The 26,286-nt window shown below is 37.8% G+C and overlaps 1 protein-coding gene across 2 annotated transcripts in view; it reads right to left on the bottom strand.

The window, feature by feature from the left end:
* The window catches only part of igsf3 (immunoglobulin superfamily, member 3), a 370,516-nt gene that overhangs the window by 7,691 nt on the left and 336,539 nt on the right, over positions 1 to 26,286 (bottom strand). For both annotated transcript variants that reach the window (XM_061879134.1, XM_061879135.1), the window contains exon 7: positions 13,043 to 13,453. In XM_061879134.1, the coding sequence (XP_061735118.1) occupies positions 13,043 to 13,453 (411 nt within the window). The remainder of the gene's footprint in view (positions 1 to 13,042; positions 13,454 to 26,286) is intronic.

Genomic DNA, 26,286 nt, shown 5'->3' with positions numbered 1-26,286 from the left:
TAAGTACACACACACTACAGTAATACTACATAAGTACACACACACACTACAGTAATACTACATAAGTACACACACACGGCAGTAATACTACACAGGTACACACGTACACTACAGTAATACTAACATAAGTACACACATACAGTACAGTAATACTACATAAGTACACACACACTACTGTAATACTAACATAAGTACACACACACCACAGTAATACTAAAATAAGTACACACATACAGTGCAGTAATATTACATTAGTACACACATACACTACAGTAATACTAAAAGTACACACACACACTACCGCAATACTACATAAGTACACACACTGCAGCAATACTAACATAAGTACACACATACAGTACAGTAATACTACATAAGCACACACACACACACTACAGTAATACTAAAAGTACACACACAGTACAGTAATACTAACATAAGTACACATATACAGCACAGTAATACTACATAAGCACACACACTACAATAATACTACATAAGTACACACACACTACAGTAATACTAACATAAGTACACATGCAGTACAGTAATACTATATAAGTACACACACACAACAGTAATACTACATAATTACACACATACAGTACAGTAATGCTACATAAGTACACACATACAGTACAGTAATACTACATAAGTACACACACACTACAGTAATACCACATAAGCACACACACACACTACAGTAATACTACATAAGTACACACACACTACAGTAATACTACATAAGTACACACACACTACAGTAATACTACATAAGTACACACACTACAGTAATACTAACATAAGTACACACATAGAATACAGTAATACTACATAAGTACACACACACAACAGTAATACTACATAAGTGCACACACACTACAGTAATACTACATAAGTACACACATACACTACAGTAATACTAACATAAGTACACATATACAGTACATTAATACTACATAAGTACACACACTACTGTAATACTAACATAAGTACACACACACTACAGTAATACTAACATAAGTACACACATACAGTACAGTAATACTACATAAGTACACACATACACTACAGTAATACTGAAAGTACACACACACACTACAGCAATACTACATAAGAACACACACACACACCACAGTAATACTAACATAAGTAAAAACATACAGTACAGTAATACCACATAAGCAATCATACTACAGTAATACTAACATAAGTACACACATACACTACTGTAATACTAACATAAGTACACACGCACCACAGTAATACTAACATAAGTACACACATACAGTGCAGTAATACTACATTAGTACACACATACACTACAGTAATACTAAAAGTACACACACACACACACTACCGCAATACTACATACGTACACACTGCAGTAATACTAACATAATTACACACATACAGTACAGTAATACTACATAAGTACACACACAACAGTAATACTAACATAAGTACACACATACAGTACAGTAATACTACATAAGTACACACATACACTGCAGTCATACTGAAAGTACACACACACTACAGCAATACTACATAAGTACACACACACACCACAGTAATACTAACATAAGTAAAAACATACAGTACAGTAATACCACATAAGCAATCATACTACAGTAATACAAACATAAGTACACACATACAGTACAGTAATACTACATAAGTACACACATACACTACAGTAATACCACATAAGTACACACACACTACAGTAATACTAACATAAGTACACACATACAGTACCATAATACTACACAGGTACACACGTACACTACAGTAATACTAACATAAGTACACACATACAGTACAGTAATACTACATAAGTACACACACACTACTGTAATACTAACATAAGTACACACACCACAGTAATACTAACATAAGTACACACATACAGTGCAGTAATATTACATTAGTACACACATACACTACAGTAATACTAAAAGTACACACACACACTACCGCAATACTACATAAGTACACACACTACAGTAATACTAACATAAGTACACACATACAGTACAGTAATACTACATAAGCACACACACACACACACTACAGTAATACTAACATAGTTACACACATACACTACAGTAATACTAAAAGTACACACACCGTACAGTAATACTAACATAAGTACACATATACAGCACAGTAATACTACATAAGCACACACACTACAATAATACTACATAAGTACACACACACTACAGTAATACTAACATAAGTACACATGCAGTACAGTAATACTACATAAGTACACACACACAACAGTAATACTACATAATTACACACATACAGTACAGTAATGCTACATAAGTACACACATACAGTACAGTAATACTACATAAGTACACACACACTACAGTAATACTACATAAGTACACACATACACTACAGCAATACTACATAAGTACACACACACTACAGTAATACTACATAAGTACACACACACTACAGTAATACTACATAAGTACACACACACTGCAGTAATACTACATAAGTACACACACTACAGTAATACTAACATAAGTACACACATAGAGCACAGTAATACTACATAAGTACACACACACTACAGTAATACTACATAAGTGCACACACACTACAGTAATACTACATAAGTACACACATACACTACAGTAATACTAACATAAGCACACATATACAGTACATTAATACTACATAAGTACACACACTACTGTAATACTAACATAAGTACACACACACTACAGTAATACTAACATAAGTACACACATACAGTAGAGTAATACTACATAAGTACACACATACACTACAGTAATACTGAAAGTACACACACACACTACAGCAATACTACATAAGAACACACACACACACACACACCACAGTAATACTAACATAAGTAAAAACATACAGTACAGTAATACCACATAAGCAATCATACTACAGTAATACTAACATAAGTACACACATACAGTACAGTAATACTACATAAGTACACACATACACTACAGTAATACCACATAAGTACACACACACTACAGTAATACTAACATAAGTACACACATAAAGTACAGTAATACTACCATAAGTACACATACTTAGTACAGTAATACCACCATAAGTAAACACATACAGTAATGTTGCCATACGTGCACACATACACAGTTCAGTAATATTGCCATAATATATATATATATATATATATATATATATATATATATATATATATATATATATACATACATACATACATACATACATACATACATATATATATATATATATATATATATACATACATAGGATTTCAGCAGGATCTACCCCAGTCTGCTGACATACTAGCAGAATAGTAGATTTAAAAAAAAAAAAAAAGCTTTTATAATTGTAAAGGACAATGTTTTATTAACTGATTGCAATAATGTAAATTTGTTTTAACTATTAAACGAACCCAAAATATATGACTTATTTTATCTTTGTGAAAACATTGGACACAGTGTGTTGTCAAGCTTATGAGATGCAATGCAAGTGTAAGCCACTGTGACACTATTGTTCTTTTTTTTTTATTTTTATAAATGTCTAATATGTCAATGAGGGATTTTTAATCACTGCTATGCTGAAATTATAACTAATATTGATACCGTTGTTGATAATATTCATTTTTGTTTCATCACTTTTGGTTTGTTCTGTGTCGTGTTTGTGTCTCCTCTCAATTGCTCTGTTTATTGCAGTTCTGAGTGTTGCTGGGTCAGGTTTAGTTTTGGAATTGGATTGCATTGTTATGGTATTGCTGTGTATTGTTTTGTTGGATTGGTAAAAAAAAAAATCAATTAAAAAAAAAAAGAGAATCGATTCTGAATTGCACAGCGTGAAAATCACGATTCGTATTCAAATTGATTTTTTCCGACACCCCTAATATAAATATTATATATATATATATATATATATATATATATATTTATATATATATATACACACACATACAGTACAGTACGGTAATACTACATAAGTACATATATACAGTAAAGTAATGCTGACACACGTACAAACATACAATACAGTAATACTGCAATAAGTACACCCATACACTACAGTAATACTACCATTAGTACACATATACAGTACAGTAATACTACCCTTAGTACACATATACAGTACAGTAATACTACATAAGTACATACATACAGTACAATAATACTACATAAGTACACACAGAGTAAAATAACACTACCATAAGTACATATATACAGTAGAGTAATACTACATAAGTACATATATACAGTACAGTAATAATATATAAGTACATATACACTGTAAAATACTTGAATACAGTACATATATACAGTACAGTAAACTACCATAAGTACACATATAAAGTACAATAATACTACCAGAAGTAAATTTATACTGCCACACGTACGAACATACACTACAGTAATACTGCAATAAGTAGACACAAACATTACAGCAATACTACATAAGCACATATATACAGTACAGTAATACTACCATAAGTACACATATACAGTACAGTAATACTACCATAAGTACACATATACAGTACAGTGATACTACATAAGTGCACACATACAGTAAAATAAACTATCTTGAGTACACATATACAGTACAGTAATACTAGCATATTTATACATGTACAGTACAATAATACAACATAAGTACATATATAGAGTACAGCAATACTACATAAGCACACGCATACTGTAAAATAATACTTGTATACAGTACATTAATACTAATATAAGTTCACACATACAGTAAAGTAATACTACATAAATACATATTTACAGTACAGTAATACAACATAAGTACACACATACAGTACAATAATACTACCATAAGTACATATATACAGTACAGTGATACTACATAATTACACACATACAGTAAAATAATACTACCATAGGTACATATATACAGTACAGTAATACTACACAAGTACATATAGACAGTACAGTAATACTACATGAGAACACACATACAGTAAAATAAAACTACCATAAGTACACATATAGAGTACAGTAATACTACATTAGTACATATATACAGTACAGCAATACTACATAAGTACATACATACAGTAAAATAATAGTACCATAAGTACACATATAATACTAAATAGGTACATATACAGTACAGTAATACAACATAAGTACACACATACCGTAAAATAATACATACATTACAGTAATATTACCATAAGTACACACATAAAGCACAATAACACTACCAAACATACAGTACAATATTAATACTATAAGTACATACTGTATATACAGTACAATAATACTACCATAAGTACACATGTACAGTACAGTAATACTACCATAAGTACACATGTTCAGTACAATAATACTACCACAAGTAAATATACAGTTATACTACAATAGGTACAGTACAGTAATACTTCCATAAGTACATACTGTATATACTGTAGTAATACTACCATAAGTACATATATACAGTACAGTAATATTCTCATAAGTACATACATACAACACAATAATACTACCAAACATACACACATACTGTAAAATATTACTACCACAAGTACATACGTACAGTACAATATTACAAACAAGTTCTAAAATAGTACAGTAATACTAACATAAGTACACACATACAGTGCAATAATACTAGCACAAATAGATATATAGTAGAAAAATACTACCATGAGTACATATACAGTACAGTAATACTACCATAAGCACATACTATTTATACTGTAGTAATATTACCATAAGTACATATCAAAAGTACACATATACAGTACAGTAATATTACCTTAAGTACGCATATACAGTACAATAATACTACAATAAGTACATATATACAGTACACTAATACTATCTAACTTACATATACAGTACAGTAATACTAACATAAGTACACACATACAGTACAGTAATACTAACATAAGTACACACATACAGTACAGCAATACTACCATACTCAGTATATTAATACTGCATAAATACACAGATTTGACTTCACACAAATGTTTTTGTCACTTTGTACTTGAAGTAAAACATCTAACACACCTAGTGTGCAGAATATATCTGCATCATATTTATACATGAGATGAATGTTGATGATTTATAAGGAGCTTTAATAATTAGGAGTGTAACGATGTATCATAACTTAGCTTTTAGGTCAAAAGTGAGGAGTTGTAAAGTGAAACATAAAAACTTGCAAACTGCTGACGGATAAACATTTTCAAAGGAAACAAAAACAAAGTTTTATTTCAGTAATAATTACTGCATTATTACATGAGTGCTCAGAATACATTATTACGATATTAGTACTTTACATAAGTGCACACTACTGCATTCTTACATGAATGTTCTGTAATAACTATTGCATCATTCTTACATGACTGCTTAGTATTAGTAACTATTGCTTATTATTAGTAACTATTGTATCATTCTTACATGAGTGCTTAGTATTATTAACTATTGCTTATTATTAGTAACTATTGCTGAGTATTAGTAACTATTGCATCATTCTTACATGAGTGCTTAGTATTAGTAACTATTGCTTAGTATTCGTAACTATTGCATCATTCTTACATGAGTGCATAGTATTAGTAACTATTGCTTAAAATTAGTAACTATTGTATCATTCTTACATTAGTGCATAGTATTAGTAACTATTGCATCATTCCTACATGAGTGCAAAGTATAAGTAACTATTGCTTAGTATTCGTAACTATTGCATCATTCTTACATTGGTGCTTAGTATTAGTAACTATTGCTTAAAATTAGTAACTATTGCATCATTCTTACATGAGTGCATAGTATTAGTAACTATTGCTTAAAATTAGTAACTATTGCATCATTCCTACATGAGTGCATAGTATTAGTAACTATTGCTTAAAATTAGTAACTATTGCATCATTCTTACATGAGTGCATAGTATTAGTAACTATTGTATCATTCTTACATTAGTGCTTAGTATTAGTAACTATTGCTTAAAATTAGTAACTATTGTATCATTCTTACATTAGTGCTTAGTATTAGTAACTATTGCATCATTCCTACATGAGTGCAAAGTATAAGTAACTATTGCTTAGTATTCGTAACTATTGCATCATTCTTACATGAGTGCATGGTATTAGTAACTATTGCTTAGTATTAGTAACTATTGCATCATTCTTACATGAGTGCTTAGTATTAGTAACTATTGCTTAGTATTAGCAACTATTGCATCATTCTTACATTAGTGCTTAGTATTAGTAACTATTGCATCATTCTTACATGAGTGGATAGTATTAGTAACTATTGCTTAGTATTAGTAACTATTGCATCATTCTTACACCATTGCTTAGTATTAGTAACTATTGCTTAGTAATAGTAACTATTGCATCATTCTTACATGAGTGCATAGTATTAGTAACTATTGCTTAAAATTAGTAACTATTGTATCATTCTTACATTAGTGCTTAGTATTAGTAACTATTGCATCATTCCTACATGAGTGCAAAGTATAAGTAACTATTGCTTAGTATTCGTAACTATTGCATCATTCTTACATGAGTGCTTAGTATTAGTAACTATTGCTTAGTATTCGTAACTATTGCATCATTCTTACATTGGTGCTTAGTATTAGTAACTATTGCTTAAAATTAGTAACTATTGTATCATTCTTACATTAGTGCTTAGTATTAGTAACTATTGCTTAAAATTAGTAACTATTGTATCATTCTTACATTAGTGCTTAGTATTAGTAACTATTGCTTAGTATTAGTAACTATTGCTTAAAATTAGTAACTATTGTATCATTCTTACATTAGTGCTTAGTATTAGTAACTATTGCATCATTCCTACATGAGTGCAAAGTATTAGTAACTATTGCTTAGTATTCGTAACTATTGCATCATTCTTACATGAGTGCTTAGTATTAGTAACTATTGCTTAGTATTAGTAACTATTGCATCATTCTTACATTAGTGCATAGTATTAGTAACTATTGCTTAAAATTAGTAACTATTGTATCATTCTTACATTAGTGCTTAGTATTAGTAACTATTGCATCATTCCTACAGGAGTGCAAAGTATTAGTAACTATTGCTTAGTATTCGTAACTATTGCATCATTCTTACATGAGTGCTTAGTATTAGTAACTATTGCTTAGTATTCGTAACTATTGCATCATTCTTACACTGGTGCTTAGTATTCGTAACTATTGCATCATTCTTACACTGGTGCTTAGTATTCGTAACTATTGCATCATTCTTACATGAGTGCATAGTATTAGTAACTATTGCATCATTCTTACACTATTGCTTAGTATTAGTAACTATTGCTTAGTATTAGTAACTATTGCTTAGTATTAGTAACTATTGCATCATTCTTACATGAGTGCTTAGTATTAGTAACTATTGCATCATTGATTGATTGATATATTTTTATTTCAAATATGCAAAAAAAAATAAATAAATAAACAAGAGCAAGCATGATCCAATACAGTGCTATAGCCTTAACGGCTATTATAACAAAATGAAAACAATGGAGAATAAAAAAAAAACCAAATGAGCATTTGACTTTTTTTTTTACATATTTGAAAAGGAGTGAGAAGAGGTATACACTTATTTAATCCCACCCCTTTTCTTTAAATCATAAATTACTCTGAGCTCGAACTTCCTTGTTCACTCTATGTACAAACTTAATGAACTTGTATATAAATAAATGATAAATATATACATACATATGCACACTACACACATACATAACCACACCGTTACCACAAGTGCTCATGGAAATAGTATCATGAAAAAAAAAAAACAAACAAAAAAAAAAACCCAGCAGAAAACAGTAGTACCAGTGCCTCAATGGGCAGCCCCTAACTCTTTTGTGACACAAGAAAGCCAATATGAAAGCCCTTCTTCATGTCTGTACCTCTGGAATAGCATGTACCTAAACTTCTTTTTAAACTGGTTTATGTTTGAACATTGCTTTAACTCCACATTCAAACCATTCCATAGTTTCACTCCACAGATTGAAATACAAAAACTTTTGATGGTCGTTCTACAACTAAGCATTTTGAAATTAAAATTTCCCCTTAAGTCATAATCCCCCTCTCGTGTGCTGAACAATTTTTGAATGCTTCCTGGGAGTTTATTTATTTTGGCTTTATACATTATTTGTGCAGTTTGATACAAAATAATATCATTAAATTTCAATATTTTTGACTGTAAGAATAGTGAATGAGTATGGTCCAGATATCCAACCTTGTTGATGATGCGTACAGCTCTTTTCTGAAGTATAGTTATTGAGTTTAATGAGCTTTTATAATTATTCCCCCAGACTTCCACACAGTAGGTTAAATATGGTAAAACTAATGAACAGTAGAGAATGTGGAGTGATTTGTGAGCTAGAACCTGCTTTGCTTTATTTATTACTGAGATGCTTCTTGACAGCTTAGACTGTACATGTTTTATATGTGCTTTCCAGTTAATTTGATAGTCAATTGTAACTCCAAGGAATTTTATTTCAAAAACCCTTTCAATATCCACCCCATCTATTTGTATCTGTACCCTTGTTTCACGTGTCCTCTTTCCAAACAGCATTAACTTAGTCTCAGTCAGGTTTAATGACAATTTATTATAGTCAAACCAAGCTTTTAGTTTACTAATTTCTTCCATAATGACTTCCTGTAATTGATTTAAATCATCCCCTGAACAAAAAATATTAGTGTCATCAGCAAATAACACTAATTTCAATGATGTAGACACTTTACAGATATCATTGATATACAGGATGAACAATTTTGGCCCCAACACTGACCCCTGGGGGACACCACAAGCAATGTCCAAACACGATGAACAGCAATTCCCCAACTTCACAAACTGTTGTCTCTTATTTAAGTAACTTTTAAGCCAGTCTAGTACAACTCCCCTGATTCCATACTTTTCCATTTTATTGATTAATAAATCATTGTTAATTGTGTCAAATGCTTTTTTTTAGATCAATAAATATTCCCATTGCATATTGTTTCTTGTCTATGGCATTTGTGATTTCCTCTATTGTTTCAATGATGTAGATCTGTTTGATCTAAACCCATATTGACAGTCAGGGAGTAAATTATGTTTTTCTATAAATGCATCTAACCTGTTATTGAATAGTTTTTCTAATATTTTAGATAATTGTGGAAGTAAAGAGACGGGTCTATAGTTTGTGAAGTGATGTTTGCTCCCAGTTTTAAACAGAGGTATAACTTTAGCTATTTTCATTTCATTCGGAAATGTGCCAGTTTGAAATGACAGATTCTTACATGAGTGCATAGTATTAGTAACTATTGCTTAGTATTAGTAACTATTGCTTAGTATTAGTAACTATTGCTTAGTATTAGTAACTATTGCATCATTCTTACATGAGTGCTTAGTATTAATTAGTGCCTCATTACATAAGTGCTCAATATTAATGACTACATTGTTACACACGTACAATATTTACTTCTCACATTCAGAATATTGAAGTTCAACCATTTAGTGCATTTGCAGACAGCTGAAATGATGTATAAAGCAAACTATAACCTGCTAGCCAAGAATGTACAACAATTCTTCTCAACAAAAGAGAAGAAATATAACCTTGGAGGAAAATGTCATTTAAAACATTTGTATGCTCGCACAACACTTAAAACCTTTAGTACATCAGCATGTGGAATCCAATTATGGAATAGATAAACCAAAGAAGTCAAACAAAGTACTAATATGTTCCACTTTAAGAGGCAGTTCAAACTGTTTATTAAGTAAAATAAAAGGGAACAATGATATTTTTTGAAAATAAAATGTGATTCAAGTAATATTTACTGCATTGTTACACAAGTGCTGAATATTATTCCTGCATTGTTACACAAATGCTCAGTAATAATTACTGCATTGTTACACAAGTGCTGAATATTATTCCTGCATTGTTACACAAGTGCTTAGTAATAATTACATAATTTTTACACAAGTGTTCAGTAATAATTACTGCTTTGTTACACAAGTGCTCAGTATTTATTACATAATTTTTATACAAGTTCTCAGTAGTAATAATAACTGCATTTTTACACAAGTGCTCAGTAATAATTACATAATTTTTACACAAGTGCTCGGTTATAATTACGACATTTTTACACAAGTGCTCAGTATTAATTACTGCATTGTTACACAAGTGTTTAACAATAATTACTGCATTGTTACACAAGTGTTTAATAATAATTACTGCATTGTTACACAAGTGTTTAACAATAATTACTGCATTGTTACACAAGTGTTTAACAATAATTACTGTATTGTTACACGAGTGTTTAATAATAATTACTGCATTGTTACACAAGTTGGCGACTTGTCCAGGGTGTAAACTGCCTTCCGCCCGATTGTAGCTGAGATAGGCGCCGGTAGAAAATGGATGGATGGAAAATCCAATCTGGACTTTGTTAGAATACATAAAAAATTGGACCTAGCTATATTTCTAACAGAGACAAATCATTATGTCTCCTAGATTTTCCAGAACAAAAATGTTAAAAGAAATTCAAAAGACTTTGAAATAAGATTTAAATTTAATTCTACAGATTTTCGAGATTTACCAGAGTAATGTTTTTGAATTTTAATCATAATAAGGTTGAAGAAATATTTCACAAATATTCTTCGTCGAAAAAACAGAAGCTAAAATGAAGAATTAAATCAAAATATATTTATTATTCTTTACAATAAAAAAATAAATTTACTTGAACATTGATTTAAATTGTCCGAAAAGAAGAAGAAGGAATTTAAAAGGTAAAAAGGTATATGTGTTTAAAAATCCTTAAATCATTTTTAAGGTTGTATTTTTTCTCTAAAATTGTCTTTCTGAAAATTATAAGAAGCAAAGTAAAAAAATAAATGAATTTATTCAAACAAGTGAAGACCCATCCATCCATCCATCCATCCATCCATCCATCATCTTCCGCTTATCCGAGGTAGGGTCGCGGGGGCAACAGCCTAAGCAGGGAAACCCAGACTTCCCTCTCCCCAGCCACTTCGTCTAGCTCTTCCCGGGGGATCCCGAGGCGTTCCCAGGCCAGCCGGGAGACATAGTCTTCCCAACGTGTCCTGGGTCTTCCCCGTGGCCTCCTACCGGTTGGACGTGCCCTAAACACCTCCCTAGGGAGGCGTTCGGGTGGCATCCTGACCAGATGCCCGAACCACCTCATCTGGCTCCTCTCGATGTGGAGGAGCAGCGGCTTTACTTTGAGTCCCTCCCGGATGGCAGAGCTGCTCACCCTATCTCTAAGGGAGAGCCCCGCCACACGGCGGAGGAAACTCATTTCGGCCGTTTGTACCCGTGATCTTATCCTTTCGGTCATGACCCAAAGCTCATGACCATAGGTGAGGATGGGAACGTAGATCGACCGGTAAATTGAGATTTTTGCCTTCCGGCTCAGCTCCTTCTTCACCACAACGGATCGATACAACGTCCGCATTACTGAAGACGCCGCACCGATCCGCCTGTCGATCTCACGATCCACTCTTCCCTCACTCGTGAACAAGACTCCTAGGTACTTGAACTCCTCCACTTGGGGCAGGGTCTCCTCCCCAACCCGGAGATGGCATTCCACCCTTTTCCGGGCGAGAACCATGGACAAGTGAAGACCAAGTCTTTAAAATATTTTCTTGGATTTTCAAATTCTATTTGAGTTTTGTCTCTCTTAGAATTAAAAATGTCAAGCAAAGCGAGACCAGCTTGCTAGTAAATAAATACAATTAAAAAAAATAGAGGCAGCTCACTGGTAAGTGCTGCTATTTGATCTATTTTTAGAACAAGCCGGCGGGCACCGCGTTGGTGACCCCTGATCTAGACCTTCTCCAACTGTTTATGTGCAGAATCTGTCAAAGATTTGGAGACATCTTCTCATTCACTAGCACTTCAAGACTTTAGCCTGGGACTGAATAAGTACCAGTACCAGTACCATACCACCTCCAACAAACAGGCCAGTAGCCCCAATGGGGTACAAGAAAGGAACATAACAATCAGTGTGACAGAACTAAAAAGAAACTCACCTGGCTGTCTCACCAGAACCTCGGTGAAGCCGGACGTGTCCCGTGAGAGGCGGTACCAGGCTCCATCTGGGTCACTCAGCCACTCCTCCACCAGGCAGTAATAGGTGCCAGAGTCGCTGCTCTCCGCCCTGTTCAGCGTCAGAGCGTAGAGGCGGGGCGACAGCCTCTCGGCCTGCACGCGCCGCCGCAGCCTCTCCTCGTCCGCGTACGTGCCGTACTCCAGGGCGCCCGATCGCTCGATCCTCAGCAGGAGCTCGTCGGCCTCCGACCCTGCGGCTCGTCTCACGTACCACAGCACGGCGTGCTGGGAGTCCTGAGCGGTCTGGGAGCTGATGGAGCAATTGATCCTGACCCGGCTGTCCTCCAGGTGGACCAGGGACTGGTTGGTCTTTTGCACTCGCAGGTTACTTTCTGCAAAGGAACATTTGTGGATTAGGACAATCAATCAATCAATCAATGTTTACTTATATAGCCCTAAATCACTAGTGTCTCAAAGGGCTGCACAAACCACCACGACATCCTCGGTAGGCCCACATAAGGGCAAGGAAAACTCACACCCAGTGGGACATCGGTGACAATAATGACCCAGTGGGACGTCGGTGACAATGATGACTATGAGAACCTTAGAGAGGAGGAAAGCAATGGATGTCGAGCGGGTCTAACATGATACTGTGAAAGTTCAATCCACAATGGATCCAACACAGTCGCGAGAGTCCAGTCCAAAGAGGATCCAAGACACAGCAGCAAGAGTCCTGTTCACAGCGGAGCCAGCAGGAAACCATCCCAAGGGTAGCGGACCAGCAGCGCAGAGATGTCCCCAGCCGATACACAGGCGAGCAGTACATGGCCACCGGATCGGACCCCCACCACAAAGGAGAGTGGGACATAGAAGAAAAAGAAAAGAAACGGCAGATCAACTGGTCTAAAAAGGGAGTCTATTTAAAGGCTAGAGTATACAAATGAGTTTTAAGGTGAGACTTAAATGCTTCTACTGAGGTGGCATCGCGAACTGTTACCGGGAGGGCATTCCAGAGTACTGGAGCCCGAACGGAAAATGCTCTATAGCCCGCAGACTTTTTTTGGGCTTTGGGAATCACTAATAAGCCGGAGTCCTTTGAACGCAGATTTCTTGCCGGGACATATGGTACAATACAATCGGCAAGATAGGATGGAGCTAGACCGTGTAGTATTTTATACGTAAACAACCTCTGTAACTGCTGTCGAAACTCCACAGCATTTGGTGCACGCCTTTAGAGGAAGAACGGGCTTATGGTTGTAACGAAATGAGCAACACGGCTGACATCAAGCATAGCGGCATAGCCCGGTTGGTAGAGCGGCCGTGCCAGCAACTTGAGGGTTGCAGGTTCGATTCCCGCTTCCGTCATCCTAGTCACTGCCGCTGTGTCCTTGGGCAAGACACTTTACCCACCTGCTCCCAGTGCCACCCACACTGGTTTAAATGTAACTTAGATATTGGGTTTCACTATGTAAAGCACTTTGAGTCACTAGAGAAAAGCGCTATTGATTGATACTTTTATTAGTAGATTGCACAGTACAGTACATATTCCGTACAATTGACCACTAAATGGTAACACCCGAATACGTTTTTCAACTTGTTTAAGTCGGGGTCCACGTTAATCAATTCATGGTACAAATATATACTATCAACATAATACAGTCATCACACAAGTTAATCATCATAGTATGTACATTGAATTATTTACATTATTTACAATCCGGTGGGTGGGATGAGGAGCTTTGGTTGATATCAGAACTTCAGTCATCAACAATTGCATCAACAGAGAAATGTGGACATTGAAACAGTGTAGGTCTTATTTAGTAGGATATGTACAGCCAGCAGAGTTCACATAGCATAAGAACAAGTATATACATTAGAAGTACATTTGAGTTGTTTATAATCCGGGGAGATGGGATGTGAATGGAGGAGGGTATTAGTAAAGTGTTGAAGTTGCCTGGAGGTGTTGTTTTAGAGCGGTTTTGAAGGAATATAGAGATGCACTTACTTTTATACCTGTTGGGAGTGCATTCCACATTGATGTGGCATAGAAAGAGAATGAGTTAAGACCTTTGTTAGATCGAAATCTGGGTCCGACATGATTTGTGGAGCTCCCCCTGGTGTTGTGGTTATGGCGGTCATTTACGTTAAGGAAGTAGTTTGACATGTACTTCGGTATCAAGGAGGTGTAGCGGATTTTATAGACTAGGCTCAGTGCAAGTTGTTTTACTCTGTCCTCCACCCTGAGCCAGCCCACTTTGGAGAAGTGGGTTGGATTGAGGTGTGATCTGGGGTGGAGGTCTAAAAGTAACCGGATTAGCTTATTCTGGGATGTTTGGAGTCTAGATTTGAGGGTTTTGGAGGTGCTGGGGTACCGGGTACCAGGAGGTGCAAGCGTAATCGAAGAAGGGTTGAATGAGAGTTCCCGCTAGAATCCTCAAGGTGCTTTTGTTGACCAGAGAGGAGATTCTGTAGAGGAATGTCGTTCTTTGGTTGACCTTTTTGATCACCTTGGTTGCCATTTCATCACAGGAAAGATTAGCCTCTAGAATGGAACCTAGGTAGGTGATCTCATCCTTCCTGGTGATAACAATGTCACCCACTTTTATAGTGAAGTCACTGACCTTCTTAAGTTTGATATGGGACCCAAATAGGATGGATTCCGTTTTACCTAAGTGTATGGATAGCTTGTTGTCAGCGAGCCAGGTGCAAATATTGAGGAGTTCAGCACTGAGGATTTGTTCCACCTGTGACTTGTCCTTGCCGGATACCAGCAGGGCCGAGTCATCCGCATACAGGAACAATTCACAGTGGCATGCTGATGGCATGTCATTCACGTATATTAGGAACAGTAAAGGTCCTAGTATACTGCCTTGGGGGACTCCACAGCTTACTGAGAGGGGAGGGGACATGGTGCCATTCACCTCTACCACCTGTTTCCTCCCCTATATAAATATAATTCACTTCACTTCACAAATGTTTTTGCATCAACAATTTGTTTAATGATTATAGAACTGTAAAGACATTTGTAAGATCAAGGTCAAGGTTTCTTTAATAGTACCTGCAGGTAAAATAGTTGCGGCGCAACACATTACAGGACACATTAAAGAAGTGTTATAATTATTCCTTGTGGTCTACATAACATGTAATAGTGGTTCTTTAGTCAAAATGTTGCATAGATGATCATTTTCAAGTCGCTTTCTGACAGTCGCTTCCGGATGCGCCGTTTTGTGGGCGGTCTTATTTACGCAGCGTCTTCTCCCTGTCATTTTGTAGCGGTGTAGCGTGCAAGGACGGGAGTGGAAGAAGTGTCAAAAGATGGAGCTAAATGTTTTAATGCCATTCAGACTTTACTTCAATCAATAACAGAGCAGCATCTCCTTATCCGGAAACAACCACACCGGAAATGTGTCCCGTGAAAAACTGTCCAACCGGAACTCTAACAATAGTTCCTTGAGTGAATAATATCAACTCATCACACCGTTAGGTTTTAGCGCTTGCATGGTGAGTTTACTGATGGATATAAGTAAGAACTTCAGCTCTCACTGGATCGGTTCGCAGCCGAGTGTGAAGCGACCGGAATGAGAATCAGCACCTCCAGTCCGAGTCCATGGTTCTCGCCCGGAAAAGGGCGGAGTGCCATCTCCGGGTTGGGGAGGAGACCCTGCCCCGAGTGGAGGAGTTCAAGTACCTAGGAGTCTTGTTCACGAGTGGGGGAAGAGTGGATTGTGAGATCGACAGGCTGATCGGTGCGGCGTCTTCAGTAATGCGGACGTTGTATCGATCCGTTGTGGTGACGAATGAGCTGAGCCGGAAGGCAAAGCTCTCAATTTACCGGTCGATCTACGTTCCCATCCTCACCTATGGTCATGAGCTTTGGGTCATGACCGAAAGGACAAGATCACGGGTACAAGCGGCCGAAATGAGTTTCCTCCGCCGTGTGGAGGGGCTCTCCCTTAGAGATAGGGTGAGAAGCTCTGCCATCCGGGAGGGACTCAAAGTAAAGCCGCTGCTCCTCCACATCGAGAGGAGCCAGATGAGGTGGTTCGGGCATCTGGTCAGGATGCCACCCGAACGCCTCCCTAGGGAGGTGTTTAGGGCACGTCCAGCTGGTAGGAGGCCACGGGGAAGACCCAGGACACGTAGGGAAGACTATGTCTCCCGGCTGGCCTGGGAACGCCTCGGGATCCCCCGGGAAGAGCTAGACGAAGTGGCTGGAGATAGGGAAGTCAGGGCTTCCCTGCTTAGGCTGCTGCCCCCGCGACCCGACCTCGGATAAGCGGAAGAGGATGGATGGATGGATGGATGGATATAAGTAAGAACTTTACTAAAATATTTACTACTAAAACATTTTGATAGATTTTTGAGCGCCGTGTGTTAATGTTCTATGTTGTCAATGGTGTCATGCCTGTTAAGCAAGGTTTATATTTTGATTTTGGACATTCAGTCACGTTTTGCACTTCCTGGTTTTGTTTATTTCCATGCCAACCCATTAGTTTCCATCGGGTCCCCTTAAGTCGCGCCCCGATCCTCAGCCTCTCACACCGGTTTTCTATTACCACAGCCAGTACTTAAGTCATTTGCTTTCTGTTCATCATTCTGGGAACTTTGCCTTTTGTAGATGCCTGCATATTTTGACCACGACCACGCACCCTTCATGCCTTGCCACGCTGCTACTTTATTTTGACTACGCCACGTAAGCCTTTTGTATTTTTTGCCTCAGCGCTAGTTTTTGGTTTATTGAGTATCGTTGAATAGTATCTTTTGTTTATTCATTATCAATCATGCCAATCGAGCAAGTGTTTTTGTTTATATTTTTGTAGCCAAGTTCTGTACCTCATTATGAGCGCCCTTAGTTTTTTTTTTTTTATTATAGTGTTTAAATAAACAAATATGTACCTGAACTCACGCCTGGCTCGTCCTGTAATCCCGCTGCGTCGAAGGAGCAAAACAAATCCACGCCATGGTCCTGACACAATGGAACATTTAAAATGTTGGTGTTGTTTATTTGAGACTGATCTTTTATGTTTGATTGCCATCTACTGGTCACACTTATCACTACACCATGTATCAAATGGGCGGCATAGCTCGGTTGGTAGAGTGGCCATGCCAGCAACTTGAGGGTTGCAGGTTCGATTCCCGCTTCCGCCATTCTAGTCACTGCCGTTGTGTCCTTGGGCAAGGCACTTTACCCACCTGCTCCCAGTGCCACCCACACTGGTTTAAATGTAACTTAGATATTGGGTGTCGCTATGTAAAGCGCTTTGAGTCACTAGAGAAAAGCGCTATATAAATATAATTCAATTCACTTCACTTCAAATAAAATAGCGTAGTGAAGATTTAACCTGACTTTCGCCAGATCCTAGTAGTTTGCTGAGCTCCACACAAGGATCTGGGCTCGAAAGCATCGCAAACCCTTTCAAGATAGCAAAAAAATAATGAACCAATCAGAATCGCCGGGCGGGATTTAATTGATGTGACGTAGCGCCGAAGCGACTGTTTGATTCCAACACCAATGTGCCGACATTGATTCTGCTGTTGCAAGTGTTTTGCGACATCGATCGTCTACTGACATTAGGACTGGGCGTATCGATACCAAGTATCGATAGTATCGATACTTGGTGGGTATCGGTATCGTATCGATACTGGCGTGATGGTATCGATACTTCACCAAATAAAGCGAATCACTCCGATTTAAAAAAAAATGTGAGCGCAGCACAACGCTCCTCACCACTCCACCCTCCTCCCTAGTGATGGGTCGTTCGCGAACGATTTGTTCGTTCGGACGAATCATTTGAGTGAACGAACTGAATCACTTAATGAAATGATTCGTTCTTTTCTCAGTACATTTGGAGGCGATTACAAGACTCACTGATGTCTTAGTGTTTGTGAACAAGGGTCGCCTGAGCAAATAACATAAATATGAACACAATCAACAGATCATTACAAGTGAACGGACAGCCCAGTCCTCTGTGAACGGGGAGGGACCTGAGCCTGCATTATCTATTGAAAATAAAGTTGTATTGGTGTTTAATTCATGAATATGATGTTAGACACGTTATAATGACGTGTGTGTGTATGTGTGTGTGTTTGTTTGTTTGTTTTTTTCTTTTTATATATTTTTTGTATACTTATTTAAGCTATCTTCTTTTTTGACTTACACATTTAATTATATATTTCCATTTGACTGTTTTGATAACAGTGCACTTTTTATTTTGGGTTTCGGGCTCTTAATTTAATTTATTTTCAAGGTATTTTTGTTAGTATATTTAAGTATTATTGACATAGTGTATTTATTTTTGTTTTTGCATTTCTTTAGGATTTATTTAAGATTTATTTTTGCATTTATGTTAATATAATGTTTTATAAATGTGTACGACTATTTTTCTCATCTTATTTGTATGACAATTTTTGAAATGTTCTGTTCATTCTTATCGTTATTCTTAACTAGAGTTTTGTTATTTACCTTAAGTGTTTGTGTGTTTTGAGGCGACAAGCCAGGTTCAGTAGTTGTTTGCACCTTATTTGCATTACTTTATTGCTAATGATATTACTTTTGTAATAAATATTTTATTTTTTGACTTAAATCGTTGTCCTGTGTTGTTTTATTATCATAATCAATTAATAAAGGCAAAAGTACACATTTGTTTTTCAAAAGTATCGATACCCCAAAGTCCCCCCCCCCCCCCCCACCAGATGACGTCACTTACGGTATCGGTATCGGATCGGATCGGTATCGATACCCAAATTTGCGATATTGCCCACCCCTAACTGACATTGCTGCGTTTTTTTCAGTAAAAGTTCTCAAACTTTTTACTTTATCCTTATCCAATATGTCGGCTGTTCTGTTTTGGTTTTCCCAGCGTCCCTCTCATCACGGGTTGACTTCGATGCGAGTGGTTGAAGTAGCACGTCATTCAAGATAATGGACAAGTTTATCCAATCACATACAATGATTTTTTTACAAGGCTCCGCCTTCTAAATCTGGCGAGAGTCCGGTTACGGAAGAGTTGGTACTGCATGGGAATTCTGGGTATTTGTTATGTTGTGTTTATGTTGTGTTGCAGTGCAAATATCCTCCCGAAATGTGTTTGTCATTGTTGTTTACTGTGGTTTCACAATGTGGCACATGTTTATGACAGTGTTGGCGTTGTTTATACGGCCACCCTCAGTGTGACATGTATGTCTGTGACTAAGAATGTCCTTCATTCACTTGTACATGGGATGATCAAAATCAACATAATCATTAAAATTGACTATGATCATACATCTGTGATGATTTTGCGACTTGTCCAGGGTGTACAACGCCTTCCACCCGATTGTAGCTGAGATAGGCACCAGCGCCCCCCGCAACCCCAAAGGGAATAAGCGGTAGAAAATGGATGGATGGATTGTTATGATCATACAGTGACAGCTCTTTTTGAAGTCTTCAACTGAAGGCCTTTACCAGCCGGTCCCTCGCTACTAAAACATTGAAGTAGGTAAGTGCAACCTTACTTATTCCTTATTAGGCTGAGATAGGCACCAGCGCCCCCCGCAACCCCAAAGGGAATAAGCGGTAGAAAATGGATGGATGGATTGTTATGATCATACAGTGACAGCTCTTTTTGAAGTCTTCAACTGAAGGCCTTTACCAGCCGGTCCCTCGCTACTAAAACATTGAAGTAGGTAAGTGCAACCTTACTTATTCCTTATTAGGCTGAGATAGGCACCAGCGCCCCCCGCAACCCCAAAGGGAATAAGCGGTAGAAAATGGATGGATGGATTGTTATGATCATACAGTGACAGCTCTTTTTGAAGTCTTCAACTGAAGGCCTTTACCAGCCGGTCCCTCGCTACTAAAACATTGAAGTAGGTAAGTGCAACCTTACTTATTCCTTATTAGGCTGAGATAGGCACCAGCGCCCCCCGCAACCCCAAAGGGAATAAGCGGTAGAAAATGGATGGATGGATTGTTATGATCATACAGTGACAGCTCTTTTTGAAGTCTTCAACTGAAGGCCTTTACCAGCCGGTCCCTCGCTACTAAAACATTGAAGTAGGTAAGCGCAACCTTACTTATTCCTTATTAGGCTGAGATAGGCACCAGCGCCCCCCGCAACCCCAAAGGGAATAAGCGGTAGAAAATGGATGGATGGATTGTTATGATCATACAGTGACAGCTCTTTTTGAAGTCTTCAACTGAAGGCCTTTACCAGCCGGTCCCTCGCTACTAAAACATTGAAGTAGGTAAGTGCAACCTTACTTATTCCTTATTAGGCTGAGATAGGCACCAGCGCCCCCCGCAACCCCAAAGGGAATAAGCGGTAGAAAATGGATGGATGGATTGTTATGATCATACAGTGACAGCTCTTTTTGAAGTCTTCAACTGAAGGCCTTTACCAGCCGGTCCCTCGCTACTAAAACATTGAAGTAGGTAAGTGCAACCTTACTTATTCCTTATTAGGCTGAGATAGGCACCAGCGCCCCCCGCAACCCCAAAGGGAATAAGCGGTAGAAAATGAATGGATGGATTGTTATGATCATACAGTGACAGCTCTTTTTGAAGTCTTCAACTGAAGGCCTTTACCAGCCGGTCCCTCGCTACTAAAACATTGAAGTAGGTAAGTGCAACCTTACTTATTCCTTATTAGGCTGAGATAGGCACCAGCGCCCCCCGCAACCCCAAAGGGAATAAGCGGTAGAAAATGGATGGATGGATTGTTATGATCATACAGTGACAGCTCTTTTTGAAGTCTTCAACTGAAGACCTTTACCACACGGTCCCTCGCTACTAAAACATTGAAGTAGGTAAGCGCAACCTAACTTATTCCTTATTAGGCCAACCGGGTTGTAAGGCGCACTGCCTTATAGTCCGTAAAATACAGTATGCATGTTTTTAGGAAGGTGAATCAATTGAATAAACAAACAAACTACAGTGCAGACTTCCACCAAGGCTCACAATCCTCATTTGGATAAGCACCAAATAAAAATGGAAGTAAAGAAAAGGTCTCGATCTGGCAAAACATTTTTAAAAAATCCAGAATCAGCACCAATATGCAATAGCTTCTTCTCTGTTCCATGCCCGAATCCCTTACAAAGTGCTTGGTGAGAGAAATTACAGCATTGGAACTTAGTGAAAGGGCGCCTATTGAGCAAGAGTTCGGCGCACACCGAGACTACACAAAGGGAAGACGTCTCAAAGATGCTCGCTATCAAGGTAGAAAAATGCCTGACAAAGCAGGCGACGGCAGATGGTAGACGAGTGAAAAGGAGGTGAAGGTTTGTAACAAGGTGAGGAGACATTATCAGGGGAGAAGTGTGTCTCTGCCAATAAAGCCAAGGGGAGGAGATAACGTCAGGTAGTGTGGTATCATTGCTTACTGTCATGTACGCAACACAACCGTCTCTCAGCATGACGCACACGACACTGCTGCAATATTCAACGTAAGATTGGCAAGAGTGTGTGTCCAGACAGTGCTGTTAAACAAGGTATCAACTAGGGGGGTAACAGTACTTGTATTTGTATTGAACCGTTTAAGTACGGGGGTTTCGGTTCGGTTCGGAGGTGTACCGAACGAGTTTCCACACGGACATATTAGGTAGCGCAGAGAGAAGCACAACACACGGCATGCTAGCAGTGTAAAAGCCAGAACTGGAAGACCCGCCTGCCTAGTTAACATCTCCCGTTTGGGAACACTTTGGCTGCACAGTGCGATACAACAATGGAGGACGGAGGTTTGCCGACATTGTTTAGCAGCAGTAGGGTGTGCTTCTGCCAACACGTCAAACATGCTAACCCCTTTGAAGCGTCACCAACGCATTCAAGCAGCCTTAAAGTTCAATCAATCAATGTTTATTTATATAGCCCCAAATCACAAATGTCTCAAAGGACTGCACAAATCATTACGACTACAACATCCTCGGAAGAACCCACAAGTTAAAGTACCAATGAGTGTCACACACACACTAGGTGTGGTGAAATGTGTCCTCTGCATTTGACCCATCCCATTGTTCAACCCCTGGGAGGTGAGGGGAGCAGTGAGCAGCAGCGGTGCCGCGAGTGGGAATCATTTATGGTGATTTAACCCCCAATTCCAACCCTTGATGCTGAGTGCCAAGCAGGGAGGTAATGGCTCCCATTTTTTTATAGTCTTTGGTATTACTCGGCCGGGGTTTGAACTCACAACCTACCGATCTCAGGGCGGACACTCTAACCACTAGGCCACTGAGTAGGTTAGTATTGGCCGCTAAAGGAGAACGGACCAATCAGAGAGCGTGCTGTTCAGTATTTTGGCCACTGATTGACTCAGCCTCAGGAAGCATTAATTATATTGAATTAAAGGATTGAAAAAGAGACTATTTGGGTGTTATTTCATGTCTTATGTTAAAAAATGTATAGAGAAGATCGTAAACAGCTTTTTATGATCTCGCTCAGTGGTTCTCAAACTGCGGTACATGGGCTCCATCTATAAACTGGCTAAATAAAACCTCTGTTTTTAATGAATACTTACAACTGCTACACTACTGTTGGATCCGCTTTGGACTGGACTCTCGCGACTGTGTTGGATCCATTATGGATTGAACTTTCACAGTATCATGTTAGACCCGCTCGACATCCATTGCTTTCCTCCTCTCCAAGGTTCTCATAGTCATCATTGTCACCGACATCCCACTGGGTGTGAGTTTTCCTTGCCTTTATGTGGGCCTACCGAGGATGTTGTAGTGGTTTGTGCAGCCCTTTGAGACACTAGTGATTTAGGGCTATATAAGTAAACATTGATTGATTGATTGATTGATACTGTATTTTAATGTAGGTCATTATGGCCGTACTTGGTGAAAAAAGTTTGACAACCACTGCTCCAGCTATGTTAAAAAAGTTAAAGTACAAATAATTGTCTCACACACATGAGGTGTGGCAAAATTATTTGACCCATCACCTTTAAACACCCCCTGGGAGGTGAGGGGAGCAGTGAGCAACAGCGGTGGCCGCGCCCGGGAATCATTTTTGGTGATTTAACCCCCAATTCCAACCTTTGATGCTGAGTGCCAAGCAGGGAGGCAATGGGTCCCATTTTTATAGTCTTTGGTATAACTCGCACAAATTCAATTCATAATTAGTAGCTCCTTTTTCGTGGAAATTCATTTATAACACTCATGTCCGGAACCAATTAACAGCAATAAACAAGAGACGGATGTAGTCTAAATTGAAATGTTAACACAAAGGATTACAATAGTTAATATTTTAATATTTTGTTAATTTAGTTACTATTTAGTTAATATTAGGGACAGCGTGGCGCAGCGTAAGAGTGGCCGTGCGCAACCCGAGCGTCCCTGGTTCAATTCCCACCTAGTACCAACCTCGTCACGTCCGTTGTGTCCTGAGCAAGACACTTCACCCTTGCTCCTGATGGGTGCTGGTTGGCGCCTTGCATGGCAGCTCCCTCCATCAGTGTGTGAATGTGTGTGTGAATGGGTAAATGTGGAAGTAGTGTCAAAGCGCTTTGAGTACCTTGAAGGTAGAAAAGCGCTATACAAGTACAACCCATTTATCATTTACCCATTTATTTAGATGTACTGTATCATCCATCCATTTTCTACCAGAGCCTATCTCAGCTGCATTCGGACACCCTGGAAAAGTCACTACATCATCAAACAGTATATAGGATTAAAATACATATGCATATATTTAATTGGATATTTTTTGTCACAAGGAACAAATGTGTTGTTTTCATTGTATCTTTGCCATTTTAGGCTAATTTAAATAACAGAGACTAAAATTAAAAATGCTTTAAGGATCAATAAACAATCTGGGAATATCAAGGGGAATGTACGCCACTGCAGAGATAATAATGTAGCAATAGTCTGTGTAGTTGCAGTCGCTGCAATTAAGTTATCATCAAACCAGAGACTAATGGCTTTAATATGTCTAATTGCTACAGTTGCAGTGGTTTAGAGCTGCACTAATATTGCTGTTACCTTATTTAGCTTGATGTCGGGCGGTCGCGTGTGCTACAATTATCAACATAATACCTCTGACAGTGTCAATCAAAAGTCAGCATTATTATTACAGTATCTCTAAGAAGGCAGTCATTTAGTTTTATACTAGTATGACAGCAAGCACAAATGTGAATGAAATAATGCCTGTACATTTTAATATAGGTTTGACCTTGCTATTTCCTATGGGGAAAGTTGGAGTGTATTATATTTACTACTATATGGTTGGGTATCGTTCACATTTAAACTGATACGATACCGATTCCCGTTATATAGGGAGCAATACCTATACGCAACAGTATCAATTTTCTGTACTTTCTTGTGTGTTAAAAACTCTAATCAACTTTATGTATATAGCAGATTTAAAATTTACCACAGGAAGTAGCCAAAGTGCTGTAAAACGGGCAGGTTAAAAATGAGAAACCGGGCAAACACAACACAAACATGATATAAAAATAAATAAATAAAATAAAATAAAATAAATAAAACATAAAAACAGATTCACAGCAGGTGTATAATGGGGCGCCATTGCAGGGTGGATATTACTCAGTGTTAAAAGCCATGGAATAAAAGTATGATTTTAAGAGGGATTTAAAAACAGGAAGAGAGGAGGCTTGTCTAAAACTCAGAGGTAGGTGCTTCCAGAGCTTGGGAGCAGCAGCGGCGAATGTTCTGTCACCTCTAAGCCTTGTGTAAAATATGTAATATGTAAAAAAAAATATGGTTTTTCAAAATAGAATCTTATTTTTATTGCAACATTTAAAAATGTCCGGTTTTAATATCACCTTTCTGAGTCTAATTTACAAGTATGACATTAAGTGGCAATTACAAAACCCAAAACCAGTGAAATAAAAACAGAATGCAATGATTCGCAAATCCTTTTCAACCTATGTTTAATTGAATAGACGGCAAATACAAGAAACTTAACTTTCGAACTGGAAAAAACGTTATTTTTTGCAAATATTAGCTCATTTGGAATTTGATGTCTGCAAGATGTTTCAAAATAGCTGACAAAAGGGGCAAAAAAGATTCAGAACGTTGAGGAATGCTCATCAAACGCTTATTTGGAACATCCCACAGGTGAACAGGCTAATTGGAAACAGGTGGGTGCCATGATTGGGTATAAAAGCAGCTTCCACGAAATGCTCAGTCATTCACAAACAAGGATGGGGCGAGGGTCACCACTTTGTGACCGAATGCGTGAGCAAATTGTCAAACAGTTTAAGAACAACATTTCTCAACGAGCTATTGC

This window comes from Nerophis ophidion, linkage group LG19 (assembly GCF_033978795.1).
Source record: "Nerophis ophidion isolate RoL-2023_Sa linkage group LG19, RoL_Noph_v1.0, whole genome shotgun sequence".
In the NCBI taxonomy this organism is placed as follows: domain Eukaryota; kingdom Metazoa; phylum Chordata; class Actinopteri; order Syngnathiformes; family Syngnathidae; genus Nerophis; species Nerophis ophidion.
The sequence above is the reverse complement of the archived record's forward strand: the minus strand, read 5'-3'. Positions and strand labels throughout refer to the sequence as shown.